The sequence below is a fragment of the Myripristis murdjan genome, chromosome 19, assembly GCF_902150065.1.
Source record: "Myripristis murdjan chromosome 19, fMyrMur1.1, whole genome shotgun sequence".
NCBI lineage: Eukaryota > Metazoa > Chordata > Actinopteri > Holocentriformes > Holocentridae > Myripristis > Myripristis murdjan.
This window is the reverse complement of record NC_043998.1, coordinates 20,543,283-20,558,579: the sequence shown is the minus strand read 5'-3', so window position 1 is coordinate 20,558,579 and position 15,297 is coordinate 20,543,283. Positions and strand designations below refer to the sequence as shown.

Here is a 15,297-nt window from a genome sequence, read left to right as displayed (position 1 = left end):
GTGAGCCGTCATACAAAATCAGCACATTTTTTCCTTGTGTTGGAGAGGGAAATGAATTCTATTTCTGTCCTGTTTGAAAGTCAAACAGCAGATGTGCTTCAACATGGGATCCTTGTTCTGTTCTCACTGGCACATGCCGTGACTCTCAGTCAAACACGGCAGCCGCACAGCCTCTGCGGAGAGACAGATGACACCGGTTAACAGCAGTTTCCAGGCAAATGTGCTAGTAAAATTTGGTTGTCATGGCTTGTAAATGTAGTCCTCCCACCAACTGCCATGCAAATGGGGATTTTAGCAATACAAATATTCACAGGCGGAAATTATTTCATTGGTGAATTAAAAGGCACTATGCAAACCTGAGGGTTGATTGAAGTAAGGACCGTTTACAGTCAACTGACAAAAAGCATAAGTGCACAAATTACCAGTGAGTCAGGCCGATGATGAGAACCATGTAGAGCCAAGCTTATTCCGTCTCTGCCTCTGAGAATCGCTCCTAGGGAAGGTTGTTCCTAGAAATAGCTTACATCTCCAGGTACCTTTTGTAAAATCTTTCAGTTTTCAGCCGCTTGTGATCCAGGTACCACCATCCCAACCTGATCTCATCAACGTGTGTGCAAATTACATAACTTTGCACTTTCAAATTGTGTGCAGCGTATACGCCACAGTCCAATTTTGTGTGCAGCTGATGTGCCAGTCCTTCTCATTGACGTCTGTGGAGAGCAGACGTGTCCAACAGTCTTGCTTAGCAGGGGGATGGAACTCAGATCTTGAACAGGACAGTCCCACACCACCCCAACCTGTCTCTTTCTGTGGAGTTTGATGTTGTCATTATGTCAGTTATGTCACTTTACCGGAGGCTGAATTCCACACTTGAATTGGCGCATCACCTGCATGCAAAATTGAACACTGGCGCATGTATCGCACACAACTACAAGTCGTGTTATTTGTATGCAGATTGAACCGGGCTGACCATCCTGACTGATATGTAACCTGGGGACCCGTTTTGGTGCTCAGATTTAAGCTCACCTCTCAGACTTACTTCTATTTACTAGTATTTTTCAATGACATGTACAAAAAGCCAGTTTCTGTACTGCCTCCACTCCAACCCGCCACCCTCTGGCAGTGTAGCTCTCCTCTTGAAGCTCCTGCCCCAGGCCTGGCTCCAGGAAGGGGCCTTGGTCAGGCAAGCTGTCCGTCTCACTTCTGGAACTGCTCATAGTGACTTCCTTCACTCTTTGGCCACTCACCTGAGGCCTCTCTGCCTTGGGAGACCCTACCAGGCGCTACAAGCCCAGGGTCTCAGAAGCACACAAACCCCTCCACCATGATAAGGTTGCCATTTTAGACTTTAATAATTAGTGACGTTACTCTGCAGATCACTAGTACAGTTGCTGACCCTGATGCCATTCAGTCCAGGGGTGCCTTCCTTGTAAAAGAATGTTTTGTCTCAATGGGACGATAAAATTAAATAAAATTAGCACTACATTATCAGTCATGAAACTCTGAACACTGAGTGATTATCATTATCAGTAATAAGTTACTGATTTCAATATGTGAATTGTGACACAGTCCCTGGATTTGTGTGGTTTAGGTGTTATATTGTCTTTCCAGTGTTGTTATCTGTGTGCTTTGTATGTCCCTCTTGTGTTCCTGTAGTCTATCTGATCTCATTGTTCCCTCTGCACACCTGCCTCGCTTTAGCTTTTTGTAGCCCCGCCCCTAAGCCAATCCTCTTGCTTCCCTCCAAAAGTCTGCCCCTGCCCCTCCCAGCTGTCCCCTGTCTCTTGATTAGCTCCCCTTATCTAGACACTGGTGCACCCTGTGTGTGTCAGCTTGTACCTGATTTCTACCAACTCCAAGTCATGACTTTTATCCTCGGGGTAAGCAGCCCCCTTGTGACCTAGGGAGGTACTGCAGGTGGTCACAGACCATGCAGTCCACAATAGAGTTGCATAATAACCATAAGGTCCTTTGGCCTCTGCTAATGTTGGAATGCGTCATCAGCATCCCATGTGCTCCTGGCCTAACTACATATTAGAGTGTGGGTACCCGACCTGAGCCCGCCAGGACCCGATGGGTTGGTCCGGTCGGGTTCAGACAAAAATATGAGGCCTGAACCGCACTCTACTACATATACGCGTGCACAAATGTTTTACAAAGCATCAAAAAATAGTTAATAACTGACTATGATGAAAAAGTGTATGAAGCAAGTTTCTGTGAAAAATAAACATAATTTAAGGAAAAAGAGCCCAAAATATTGTCCAATATTTTCTCCACGGGGATTTTGTTTTCCATTGCTGGCATAACCAGCAGTAGAGGCTGATGATCACACCGATATAAAGAGCCAAAGATGAAAATGAGACACAGCAACTCTGAAAGTGCTAATGCTGTGTTTTTATTTTCCTGGATTTTCCTTTCATATTTTAATACCTTAACTAATTAAATTCTCATATCCATGCAGTTTAAAGATGCACCACAACAGAGCTGCACCACAATCCACAAAGATATTCTATAATTATTTAAAAATAAGTAAATAAAAATAAGTCACTCAGTAAGTAAAACTTAGATTATTTTTTTCTGCTAATGCAGAAAATATGCCTGTAGTCATTCAGAGTGAGAGTGGCTAAAATAAATTATTTGAGATATTTTATTACTTTCACCATTTTATTAAGACTGAACAATATTTATTACATTTATAAAGAAATGATTGAAGACGTGATGTGTTGTAGCTACTTGGCAGAGCTGTTTTTCAGGCAGTCTAGTCTGGCAGTGTAGCTCTCCTCTTGAAGTCGGAGTTTCTCGTTGAATTGGGCCTGGAAACCACACACACACACACACACACACACACACACACACACACACATCACACACATCATATTGCCAAATATGACACCTGTATACAATTCCAGAATTAACACAAACCATAAAATCCATCGAGCCATGAAGGCTAAATAAGTTGAAGTGTTGGGTCTGCGGCTTCGTGAATTATGGGTTCAGAAATATGGTCAGTTAGTCAAAAACAACATTAAAGGCATAGTAAAGCAACTTGGTATGATTTGAGAGACTTCTTGTTCTGTTTTTTCACCTGTATGTATCTCCACTGTTATGTTTAATGGCTGTTATTCCTTGTACATGTAGGTATTTATGTTGTGTGATTTATATGTGCTCCTGGAGGCAAACAAAATTTCCCATCTGGAAGAAGAAAGTAAACTGACTTGGCTCAGTTCAGCTCCACAAAAGGTTCCATTTTGCTTCTCCATAATAGTAATCATTTTGCATACTCCAATGTGCAACTGGAAGCATTCATTCCATTGCCTTCATTTTGTAATTCCCATACCAGTTACGACAGCTCTGTTTTACAAGAAAGACCTGTTCCCTTTTTGTATACTCCCTGCCTTTGCTCAGGGAATCATTTGGCTTGCAAATATTTTACTGTTTTCCTGAACACTGCAAGTCTTCACTCCCCATCCAGTCTTGATTTTGTTATTTTTAGACTTTTTACTGCAGCTCTCCGTTTTGAGAATCGCTAATTACAACCATACTGCCGCCTCTCAGGGCCTGAGAGGTATTCTAAATTGTGTACTACTATGTTTACAGTTTCACAGCATAGTTCAATTTATTTTCCCTAAGTCACTGTATACTTCCAAATTAAACGGGTTCAATCCACTTATGGCATTCACCCTCAGCTACACTGGCCAATTTTCTGAACGTCAACCTTATAAGGCCTGATGAGAGCCACATGCCCAGTTAGACTCCTGGGAACCTTTGCAACTCAAATATCCTCCCTCCGCTCACTGAGAGAGAGCTTTTTTCTATTTTAATTGTTTTGCCTTGTAGCACTTTGAGATTTGCCGGCAACAAAAAGAGCACTACAAATAAAACATGTAGTGATAATTATTATGAAGGCGGAAGAAAGACTGTGACGGGAGAGCGAGGGAGGGAAAGCAAGGCTGAAAGAGCGCAAGCCTTGCCAAGATGGAAGTTATTAAATATCACTTATGAGGAAGAAGCAATTTGGAACAGCATAGGCAATCTATGTCAGGCTAAAAACAGCTGCTCCACTAAAATATCCCGCAGAATGGCAGATTTAAAACATACAGTACCTGCAATTCTTTTCTTATGTGATCATAAGTCAATAGCGAAAGGGGCAGCAAGTCAAAGTCTGTTTCGTTTTGGAGGTTTGGGCCGTTACCCACCGTTAAATATGGTGTTTAACACTAAGTATGATTGAGTTAGAATGTTATTATCTGTCTTTGTTGGCCTCAGTTTTACATCTTGGTAAAACCACTGCAATCAAAATTTGGGAAAAAAATCAGTGCATATATATATATATAAACCTCCACTCCAGTTATATATACTATAAAATTATAGAGACAGCCGATATTTTGACAACAATATCTCTGGCAAACTGTCATCATCATTATTATGTAATGAGGTTGCTGTCTGTACAGTGGCCAAAGAAGACATCACCTTGAGTCTAAGCTCTGAGCTACAGAAAATTATATTATATTCTCATTATAATGCTTAAAGGGACACTTAAAGGGATACTTCACCTAAACTGCATAATTTGTGTATCAAGCACTCACCACGTGCTGCATCAAGATTTTTGTGCTTGTGCGCACACACTTCATGACTGCGCATGAGACACTTTTGCAGAGGTGGTGCAAGATCTGAGTGAAAATCCTTGTGTTTGGGAACTAGTTAGCATACGACTGGATACCAGGGACTCTGCTGTTTAAACTGAATTTTTGAGTGTTTTGCTGTTATAAAATTGTGAAATTACAGACCCAGTTTTTTCCATTGGTTCAGAGAGGCAAGTGGAATATGAGTTTACCACGAAGGCTTGCAAGTAAAACTTTCTTCATCATGGATTGAAAGCACCGCCAGCGCTTAAGACAAGCAGGAATTAGCTGTCATAGTTCTTGCAGTTAAAGCAGAGAGCGGAGTTTGCGTCATTGCCAAAGTGATGCAGTATCGTTTGCGTCCCTCTTTCAGAGCAGCAATCTAGCCAATCATCGAAAAGCGTCCAAAAAAAAAAATCCACAAGTGCGCGATGCTACGCAGATTCCCCTCGCGGACCCTCCATGGACATGCAACAATTACACTTCGCCGCTGATGCCATGTAGATTGCACAAACTGTGAAATGTCATGTGACAAAATTCCCTTTATTTCTTTTTAAAAGTAAAATATTTAAAAAAGTGTCTGCTTTGGTCTCACAGTTTTTTACTGTAAAGTGTAGTCTGGTAAAAAAAAAAAAGAAAGAAAGAAAGAAAGAAAGAAAGAAAGAAAGAAAATCCTAACCCAGCCACTAGGTACAAAATAAATAAGCAAATAAATAAGTAAAAAGGAACAAAGAAAAAAGGGAATTTGAGGTTTCAGAGAGAGAAAAAAAGCAGTGCTTCTAGTCATGGTGACAGCCCTGTATTGTATTCTAACTGTAATGAATATGACTGACTCCCTGTGTGCTTACAGTGTGCTTATGATCCCTACAATGCCACATAGATAAAGCTTCAAGTCACACCATTCCTCCTCTCTGATGTTCTTGCACTATTCATTTAGCAGAGTTCAATTAATGGCACTAACTGACCCTGTCAGGAACAAAGGCCATGTAGAAATAGCTGCAATTAGTTCTACTGAGAGATACTTTACAGACTCACTGACTCTCTCTCTGTGTGTGTGTGTGTGTGTGTGTGTGTGTGTGTGTGTGTGTGTGTGTGGTGGTTTCACATTACAAGACAAGTAATACTTAATAAGAGCCAGGCAACCCTCCCTCTGCAGCTGTTCAGGACGTTATCAAATAAGATCAATCTCTCTCTCTCCTCTCAATGCATTCTTTCTGTTTCACCTAATGCTCACTTTTTGCTCTCACGCTTGCTTGCTCACTGCCTCCCTCCCTCCTGTCCTCTCTCTCTCTGCCCAACCTGCTCTATCTCTCCCTGCGTTATTAGATGCCTCCACAAACTTATTAAAAGCAGGAGCAGTACCAGTCATGCTTTGAAAACAACACGATCCCCCTCTAAGCGCTGCTGCTAACCAGCTGCCTGAGAGACAGAGTTACAGAACACTGGTGACTTGTGAGAACAAGCTGTAAACCAGTGGGAGCACAGCAACATAATCCTTGTTATTCTGATTGTTTAGTGTTTGCAGCAGGGAGTGTGCCACGGCCTGTGCAAAAGGTTTAGATAACCTTATAAATGTATATTTATTGGTCTTTTATTACATAAATACAAATAGATTGGTTATGTGCAAATGTATTTTTTGTTTAAAGGCAGTCAATGTTTGCATAACTTTAAAGGGATGGTTCCAACCGTTCTGTAGGACACTAGTGGTGTTATCTTCCTCTCATTGTTACTGAGTGCTGGATACTGGCTGGATGCTCCAAATGCTAACTGTTAGCCTCCTGACACTGACTTCCCCCAGCAAACAAAATAACAACTCTCTCCAGAGTAATAAAAGATAGCTGGAAAAGTAATGCTGTGGCTAGCTTCTTGTTTTCCTCCACTTTCCTCTATCACATTTTTGTTTACTTAACAATTTCCATGGATTAAAGTGGTTATTTTTACAAATGTAATGTAATTTTTGAAAACAGGTGAACTATCCCTTTAAAATCATGTCCATGTAATAGATAAAAGAAAGACGCTTTACTAATATTTGCTTTTCACAACTCAGTTACAGCAGATCTGATTGAAAACTGTCCTGTTTATCCTTGGTCCACTTAAAGAAGGTGATTCATGCTTTTATGTCGTCATTTAGACACCTGAAACTCAGTTTCACCCAAAAGTCAATTTCTTCTCTTCAGCTTGTATAGAACACGATGCACTGTGAGGAGGACTGCACTCAGCAAAGTGTCCCTATCACCCCAATTATAGCAGCTTTAGTCATGACTTGTAAAGCTGAGTGCGGTCTGGCCTGTAGACCTTTTCACCCCCATAAACCTGAGTCTGTGTATAGCCTGAGATCCTGTGGGGTTCTGACTAGCTCACTGGATGTGATTGGTACAGAAACTCTGCTGCCTGTTGAGTGTGTGGAGTACCTGGAGGCTCCCCAGCATGTCTTTGGCCACTTCTGCCAGCACCTCCTTCACCTCTTGGATGGAATACTCTCCAGCCTTCCCTTCCTCTTCTGTGTCCTCCACCTTCCTCTCCACCTGTTGGTCCACATTCTCATCTAGCTCTCCTGACGCTTCCTGCTCCATCTGTGGAATCAGCGAAAATTAAATTTGACCTGTTAAAATTCACTGGATTGGCGGAGAACCACAGGGTTAGGGTTTGGGGATGCCAGGGACATTACAAGAGAAAAACTCACTAGAGCACCAAGTATAGCTCCATTGGCAGACACCGCCCCCATGTGGACAAATAAGTAATAGCAAATCAGAGCTTGCACTGATCCATCTATTCATCAGTTTACTCATCCATGTAGTACATTCACCTGTCCATCCACTGATTAATATATATTTTTAACATCGTTCATTAATTTACTCATCCAGCTCTCGTTCTACACATAGTTGTACACCCGGTGTTCATAATTCATTTATTCATTCAGTAATCTGTCTATTACTAATTAAGTGATCGGTCCATTCATCCATCACCTCCTCATGTTCAGGGATAGGAGGCGAGGCCACATAGTTATAGTAGAGTTCAGCTGGCATGCCCTCCTCCAGTGGGGTGAACGTGTTCTCACCACCGATCACCTCAATCGTTCTCTGGAAAGCAGAAATCGCGACAGTACAGTTAAACCCTTTAAAACCTCAGCTACGTCACTGTCGTTTACTTTTGAAGTAAGTGAATGAGTAAGTATAAGTAAGTAAATAAGTATGGTAAATAAGTAAATAAATAAATAAGTAATCAATATAAGAAATGACTATAAAATTGCCCAAAACATTACCAAAAATATTCTTTTAACTTGACATAAGAATCAAGATAAGAAGAAGGTAAAAATTTCAAAGGAAATGACCACACAAAACAGAAAATTAGCAAAAAATGAGTTTCATGAAATTACAAGAAAATGATCAGAATATTAGACAAGAAAAAAAAACCTAAAAAATGTGGAAATTGGCAAAAAAAAATAGTGAAGTAATTGCAAGGAAAATATATTTCTAATTATCATAATTCTGCACTCCCAGATGGGAAACAAAACAAAACACAGAATTGAAAATACAAGCTCACCTACGGGCTCCTGAGTTTTAAATCAAAGACATTTAAACACATCTACACATACATGGACATGTACACACATGTACAGACATGTACACACACACACACACACACACACACACACACACACACACACGACGGCCTGACCTCCATGCCTATCAGCAGTTTTTCTCTGGCCGAGGTGAAGAGGAGTTCATAGAGTCTGTATTTCTGAAACAGACTACAGACAACAGGTCACACAGGGTCAGGTATCACGTGGGGGGAACGAGGTAACATGAACATACAGAAGAAGAGAATATTCGTTAAAACACAGTACAACTTGCAAGAAGGCAAAATCTATTATAGATGACCGAGTAAAATCACAAAAGAAGAGTTGGCTGAGACCAACCACAGCCCACTACTCCCACAGTCACTAATGTAGTGTTAATTAAAAAGGAGGGTAAACTATGATCCAGCTGTTATCACCATATGACAAACTGTCGACAATATGTACAAAAGTCATAAAAAGTCAAAGTCATAAAAGTCAGTTGTCCCTTAAAATTTCCTATAGTGCAGTGGCTGTAAAAGTGGAGTCCTTGAAGGCCTGCCAGGGGGTCCTCAGCAAAATATGGAATAATTCTTTTTTTTTTTTTCTTTCTAATTTTCTTGTAAATCTTTACACACATACAATTTTTGTGTTATTTCTTATACTTTTTCTAATTTACCAGATAATTAGCTTTTTTAATTTGCAAAAAACTACAACAAAACTATATCCATAATTATTAAAATCACATATGGAAGGCTAAATCAATAGTATTAGTTTAGTTTTTGTGCACAATTTAGATACACATAAAAATAATGACAATAATGAAGAGAGTAAATCATATACAGTGCAGGGAGAGGCAGAAAACCCAGTGGGCTCATTTGAAACCTCCACCAAACTAAAGTTAAACATTTTACAATATTACCCAGAGCACAAAATTGGTAATTGGTTGGTAATACGGTAAATAATATATATGAAAACATAAAAGTGATGACAAACTAAGAGTAACAAAAATATATAATAACAACTACAGTGCTGGATGGATGTCAGATTTCTTGTGTTTAAATGCTTGTGAAAAGAAATCTCTTAATATAAGGCTTCCCTAAAGGGGACAAACAAAAAATGGGGGTCTGCGACTTGTTAAAAGTCAACTTGGGGGTCTAGAAGATGACCGAGTTTGAAAAATTACTATTTGTTATCGTGTTCTAATATGAATTTACATCATGGCTTTCAAATCAGAGCATGAAAAATGATGAGTGGGACGATGCTTGTCACCTGCTTCTGATGTAGTCTGTAAGCGCTGCGGCTTGCTCTCGGTCTAGAAGTGAGACGGTGTCTCCCCTGGGGGCAGAGTGCTGCTGAGCGCCTGCTAAGGCTTTGGCAAACTCCATCACGTTATCCACAAATCCCATCTGTTTCTCTGGAATATGACAAGAATGTCGAGCAGTAAACTGGATATAAGTTGAATACTTCCTCACAATGCACAACTCGGCACTTTTTCTGCATTGTAGTGACATGTTTTGCACACGCTGCATTAGTGCTACTGTACATATTCACTTTCTTTGTCTCACTAAGTTCCACTACTTTGCTATATTTTTCACCTATATTTTTCCTCATACAGTGGTGGAAAAAAGTTTTCGGACACCTTAAAATTTTACACAATCTGAAATATTATCATGAAATATTTGTGGAAAAATCTTTTTGTGTTTCAAAAGGTGTGGCTGCATTAGACAGATACAAACAAATACAAATTATATACAGTATTTTTGTTTATTGTTTACAAGAAAACTAACAAAACTAAAGCTGGAAACTGGACTCATCTGACCACAGAATCTTCTTCCAGTTCCTGGCTGTCCAGTTCTTGTGTGCCTGGGCCCAACGATGCCAGGCTAACCTCTGTCTCTCATTGATCAGGGGCTTCTTGATAGCCTTGTAGGACCTTAAGCCATGATCTAAAAGTCGGCCACGTGCAGTGCGGGTGGAACACTGGACACCAGTTTGGTTTGACCACTGCTGCTGAAGCTCCTGTGATGTCATTCAGTGGTTTTGCCTGCACATGCGGATCAGGATGCGCTCATTTCTTGCTGAAGAAACCCTTGGACGCCCAGATCTCGGTTTGTCTTCCAAGCTGTTGGTTCGTCTGTATTTCTGCAGAGTGTATCCAACTGCTGAAGGACTGCATCTGCACTTCCTGGCTATCTGGCGGCAGCTGTACCCTTCCTGGCTGAGAATCTTTATCTTCAGGCGTGTTTCCTGTGTTAGGTTCCTTGTTTTAGCCATTTTTGTGTCTGAAGAACTTTCAGATGTGCTGGCTTTATATAGACACCAAGCTTGGCAACAAGAATTGTGTCTTTTAATAAAAAGAACGACCTTCATCACTGGTACCAAAATGACCCAATACTCAAAATTTCTTATGTATTTTTATGGAACCAATCAATTTTAAGTTTTTAATGGCTTTTTTAGGATTTGTTTAGTATTTTGGCTGTGACAGTACTAAAAGAAATTGCACTTGAAGACCTAAGAGTGATTCTTAATGCAATATTTGACAAATGCATGGGGTGTCCGAAAACTTTTTTCCACCATTGTCTATGGATATTCTCATTTATCCAGGTCATCGTTCTCTTTGGGCAAAAATGAATCGTAGGCAACTGGACTTGTATTAGTCTTAGGAAGACGTTTCGCCTCTTATCCAAGGGGCTTCATCAGTTCATGCGCATCGGTCTTTCTAGTCCGCACTAGTCTGACAAAGGACAGTGGGGTAAGGTCCAGGTATTTAACCTCTGTGGGAGTGTCCACCCTAATGCCTGTGGGTGTGTTCATGCAGGCACTGGTTTCACTTGACCATTGTGATGGTCTAGTGTTAACGACTGTCGTTAGGTGCTGGTTTCACTTGACCATTGTTGTGGTCTGGTGAAACGACAGTCGTCAGAGTCAGGTGAAACCCTGGTGAACGACGATCGTTGAGAGTCGTCTGAGGTTAATTTGTTGAACCTCCTGGGTACCGATGAAAGGGCAACATTATAGATTGGGGATAGGTGGTGCCGCAGACCCCCTCCCCTGTTGAGGGTTCCTCCCTGTCCAAAATCTTAACATTGCTGTCTTCAAAGGAGTGTGCCTTTTCCTTTAGATGTGAATAGACAGCTGAGACTGGACCGGAGGAGTTCGCCCTTCTGTGTTGAGCCATGCACTTGTTCAATGGTTGTTTTGTTTCCCCAATATATAAGTCCTTGCATTCCTCACTGCATTGGACGGCATATATCAGGTTGCTCTTCTGATTGTGTGGTGTCCTGTCTTTGGGGTGAACCAGTTTCTGCCTTAGAGTGTTTCCGGGTTTGAAACATACAGGGATTTGATGTTTGTTAAAAATCCTCCTGAGTTTCTCTGAAACCCCAGACACATACGGAATTACAATGTTCTTGCCTTTGTCTTTCATTTCCTCAGCATCATCAGAGTTGTTATTCTTTCTGGGGCGTGCTTTGCCAAAAGCCCAACTCGGATAGCCACAAGTTTTCAGGGCTCCCCTTAGGTGTTTGTGTTCTTCAGCTTGGGCCCGAGTGGAGGTGGGTACGTTATCTGCCCTGTGTTTCAAGGTTCTGATAACCCCCAGTTTGTGCTCCAGTGGATGGTGTGAGTCAAAAAGAAGGTATTGGTCTGTGTGGGTGGGTTTCCTGTATACCCCAATGTGGAGGCTCCTTTCCTCATCAAAGTGCACATCACAATCCAAAAAAGGTAAGTGGTTGTCTTTAACATCTTCTCTAGTGAACTTGATGTTCTTGTCCACTGAGTTGATGTGGTCGGTAAAAGCCTGTACCTCTTGGGTTTTGATCTTCACCCATGTGTCATCCACACACCTGAACCAATGGCTTGGAGGTGTTCCTTTGTATGAGTTTATGGCCTTGTGTTCCACCAATTCCATGTATAAATTGGCCACAATAGGGGATACCGGTGAGCCCATAGCGCAACCGTGCTTTTGCCTGTAAAATTTGCCGTTGAACTGGAAATATGTGGTGTTGAGGCACAAATCCAGTAACTGGCATATCTGGTCTGGATTGAGGTTTGTTCTGTCTTGTAAGGTGTTGTCTTGTTTCAGGTGATGTCTCACAGTTTCCACTGCCTCCATGGTTGGAATGCAGGTGAATAAGGAGGTTACATCGTATGAAACCATAGTTTCATCCTGTTCTATTCTTAAGCCTTTGACTTTGTTCACAAAGTCCAATGAGTTTTGAATGTGGTGTGGTGTGTTACCAACCAAAGGAGCTAAGATGTTGGCTACATGCTTAGCAATATTGTAGGTTACAGAGTTTATGCTGCTCACAATGGGTCTGAGTGGGACCCCTTCTTTATGGACTTTGGGGAGTCCATATAAGCCTGGAATAGTGTCTTGTGGGTAGAGACGGAGATATTGTGGCCGGTCAAAGGCTCCATCTTGTTGTAGTTTTTGGAGGCATTCTATGACCTTTCTTTTGTAGCCACTGGAAGGATCTCGTTTCAACATTTCATAGGTGTTAGTGTCATTGAGTAGTGTGGATATTTTGGAGTGGTAGTCACTCGTGTTTAGAATTACCGTGCAACACCCTTTGTCAGCTGGAAGGATAGTGATGTTATTATCCTTGCTCAGAGATACCACGGCTTTTCTTTCTAGAGTGGTAAGGTTTGAAGGTGGAGCCTTAGCACTGGACAGGGTAGCTGACACCTTAAACTTGAGCTGTTCAGCTTCGGTTTCGCTTAAGTTGTTTTTCCTTATAGCTGATTCTGTGGCTGTAATGAGTTCAACTATAGGCACTTGTTCAGGTGTGACAGCAAAATTCAACCCTTTGGCTAAGACTTCCTTCTCAGGGTGGGTAAGTTCCCTGTCTGATAAGTTTTTTACCCATCTGTCAGTCTGAGTGGGTTGGTCTGACTCTTGTTCCCCTTTGGTTATTATACTTTGGTCTCACCCACCTCTGATGTTGTCCAGCAGCATGTGCAGTACACCCATGGTGAAGGAGGTCTGTGTGGGGGTGAGGCCAGCCTCTTTAGCCCACCAGAAGCCACAGACGTAATAGTCCAGCAGGGCAGCTTCCTTCATGCAGCTCTGCTGGTTCTTAAGGCCCAGGATCTCCTCAAACTCTCTGGTGGTGACAACACACAATACAAAACCCATCTGGAAGGAGTATAGAAATCCAGATGTAAAGCAACCAGCTGGTGTTCAGTGAGTGAGAGAAGGTAGCAGTTCATACAGAGCTGTCAGTTTAGCCTACAAAAATAAAATAAACCCACAGTTTTTTCCGTAGCATACATGCATCATACATTATTTCCACAAAAACTTCTAAAATGACTGATGGCTGATAACATATTAGAACTGGCTTCCATTAGTCCGGCGGCTATGTGAAAAATCGTGCACTTTACGATACAAGCATGAAATTTGGCACACTGTTAGAGCATGCCCTAAGGATCATTTTTGGCTATAGGGCCATTGCAGATTTATCCTATGATAACCATGGCAAACATTTTTCAAAATGGCTGCCACCTGCTGTGATTTTACCTGTAACTCAGGTTCTAGACCACCTAGGATCTTGATCCTGGTGGCTAATCCTACATTTTCAAGGATGGTACTATTTACTGTCTATCTATCTAGCAACTATCTAACTACATATTTCCAGCATTCAGTTAATTAAATGATAGTTAAAACCATCAAAATATGTATTTCGGCAGAGTATACTGTACATGTTTTCTAAGATGTCGACAGATATGCCATGAAATGCATGTGTGTTATGACAATGGCCATGACCTGATTTTTTAAAAGATGACATCATTACTATTATTGATCATAATCTAGAGCTACTGCCCTTATAAGTAGTTTAGCTGCTGGTTTAGAGGAAAGAGAAACCAGGTGCAATGCAAAGTTTATTGGAATTTTATTATACACTGCAAGGAAAAAAATATTTTTAACTACTGGATATCAGAGGAAGTGCCTGTACCATGTTAGGGTTGGTATGGAGAAGGATTAAAAACATTGCCCCGAGAGAAATTAAAGTATATTCTGCAGGATAATCTGAAAGGCTCTATGAAAATCTGGCAACCTAGACCCCAAGACTTTGTGCTAGTCCGCTCAAAGTAGTCCCCTCATGGCCCCAGCTTGGAGATGTGTGTGTGTGTGTGTGTGTGTGTGTGTGTGTGTGTGTGTGTGTGTGTGTGTGTGTGTGTGTGTGTGTGTGTGTGTGTGTGTGTCTTCGCTGCTTACGCCTCGACCTCCTCCTCAGTCCTCCCCAGCAGCGCCGCTATGTGTCCCTGGGTCAGCGGTTCCCACTGGAGGAAGCGCCTCTCCTCTTCTTTCTTAGGAGGGAAACCACGAAAACGCTCTTATCATCCACATTATGGCGTCAGCTGCCACACAGTAACACATTTTTAAAACATTCTGGCCAGACGACAGCCGTTTATTCGCGTCTTTTATCCTACTTTTACCCGGCTTCGAGCTCCCGCTGACATCCCCACGCTCCGGTCGTTACCAAGACAACGACATAAGCGACTTCCGGATAGGACCCGAGGAAAAAAAAAAAAAAAAAAAAAAAAACTGCCGTCATAAAAATGAAGAATATACTGAAAATTATATAATTTATATTTAGTTGTTTTATGAAATGGTATTTTACAGCGGGAGCAAGTTTTGAACGTGTTGTGTTACGTTGTGTTACGTCATCTTCTTCCCCCCTCTAAACTTCACTTCAGGGAGAAATTGAAGAGTTCATTTGCAAAAACAGATAAAAGCCATCCTTAAAATGAATACACCTTTTTCACTGATACTGCTTGGAGTACACACACACACATATATACACACACACACAAAGCATGATTTAGGATAATAAACATTATGCCAGGCTAAATAAACATATAAAAAATAGAAATAAATATAAAGTAAATTGTAATAAAATTCAAAAAAGTTTGAAAAGGTTTCATAAATTCAAATGGAGATATCTGTTTTTGCAAATGAACTCTTCAATTCATCCCACACAACATCGACTCTGCTGACATGCCCCAGCTGAGACTGGATGTATGGCAAGAACACTTGCTGTGCATAATCTGGTTAGCCTGGTAGCCTGGTTTTCATGCTCAAAGAATTCATCCAGATTTCCATCACATGTCTGT

General features: G+C 41.3%; 1 protein-coding gene across 1 annotated transcript; it reads right to left on the bottom strand.

Annotated features, from left to right (window-relative positions):
* Positions 1–2,703: 2,703 nt before the first annotated feature.
* On the bottom strand, positions 2,704–14,643 carry cabcoco1 (ciliary associated calcium binding coiled-coil 1). The gene is made up of 8 exons (XM_030078428.1): positions 14,620–14,643; positions 14,399–14,490; positions 13,117–13,286; positions 9,451–9,595; positions 8,301–8,373; positions 7,589–7,702; positions 7,034–7,195; positions 2,704–2,813 (listed from the first exon to the last, which is right to left on the bottom strand). The coding sequence occupies exons 1-8, from the start codon at positions 14,641–14,643 to the stop codon at positions 2,730–2,732; spliced, it is 864 nt and encodes a 287-aa protein (XP_029934288.1). The 3' UTR covers positions 2,704–2,729.
* Positions 14,644–15,297: the final 654 nt, after the last annotated feature.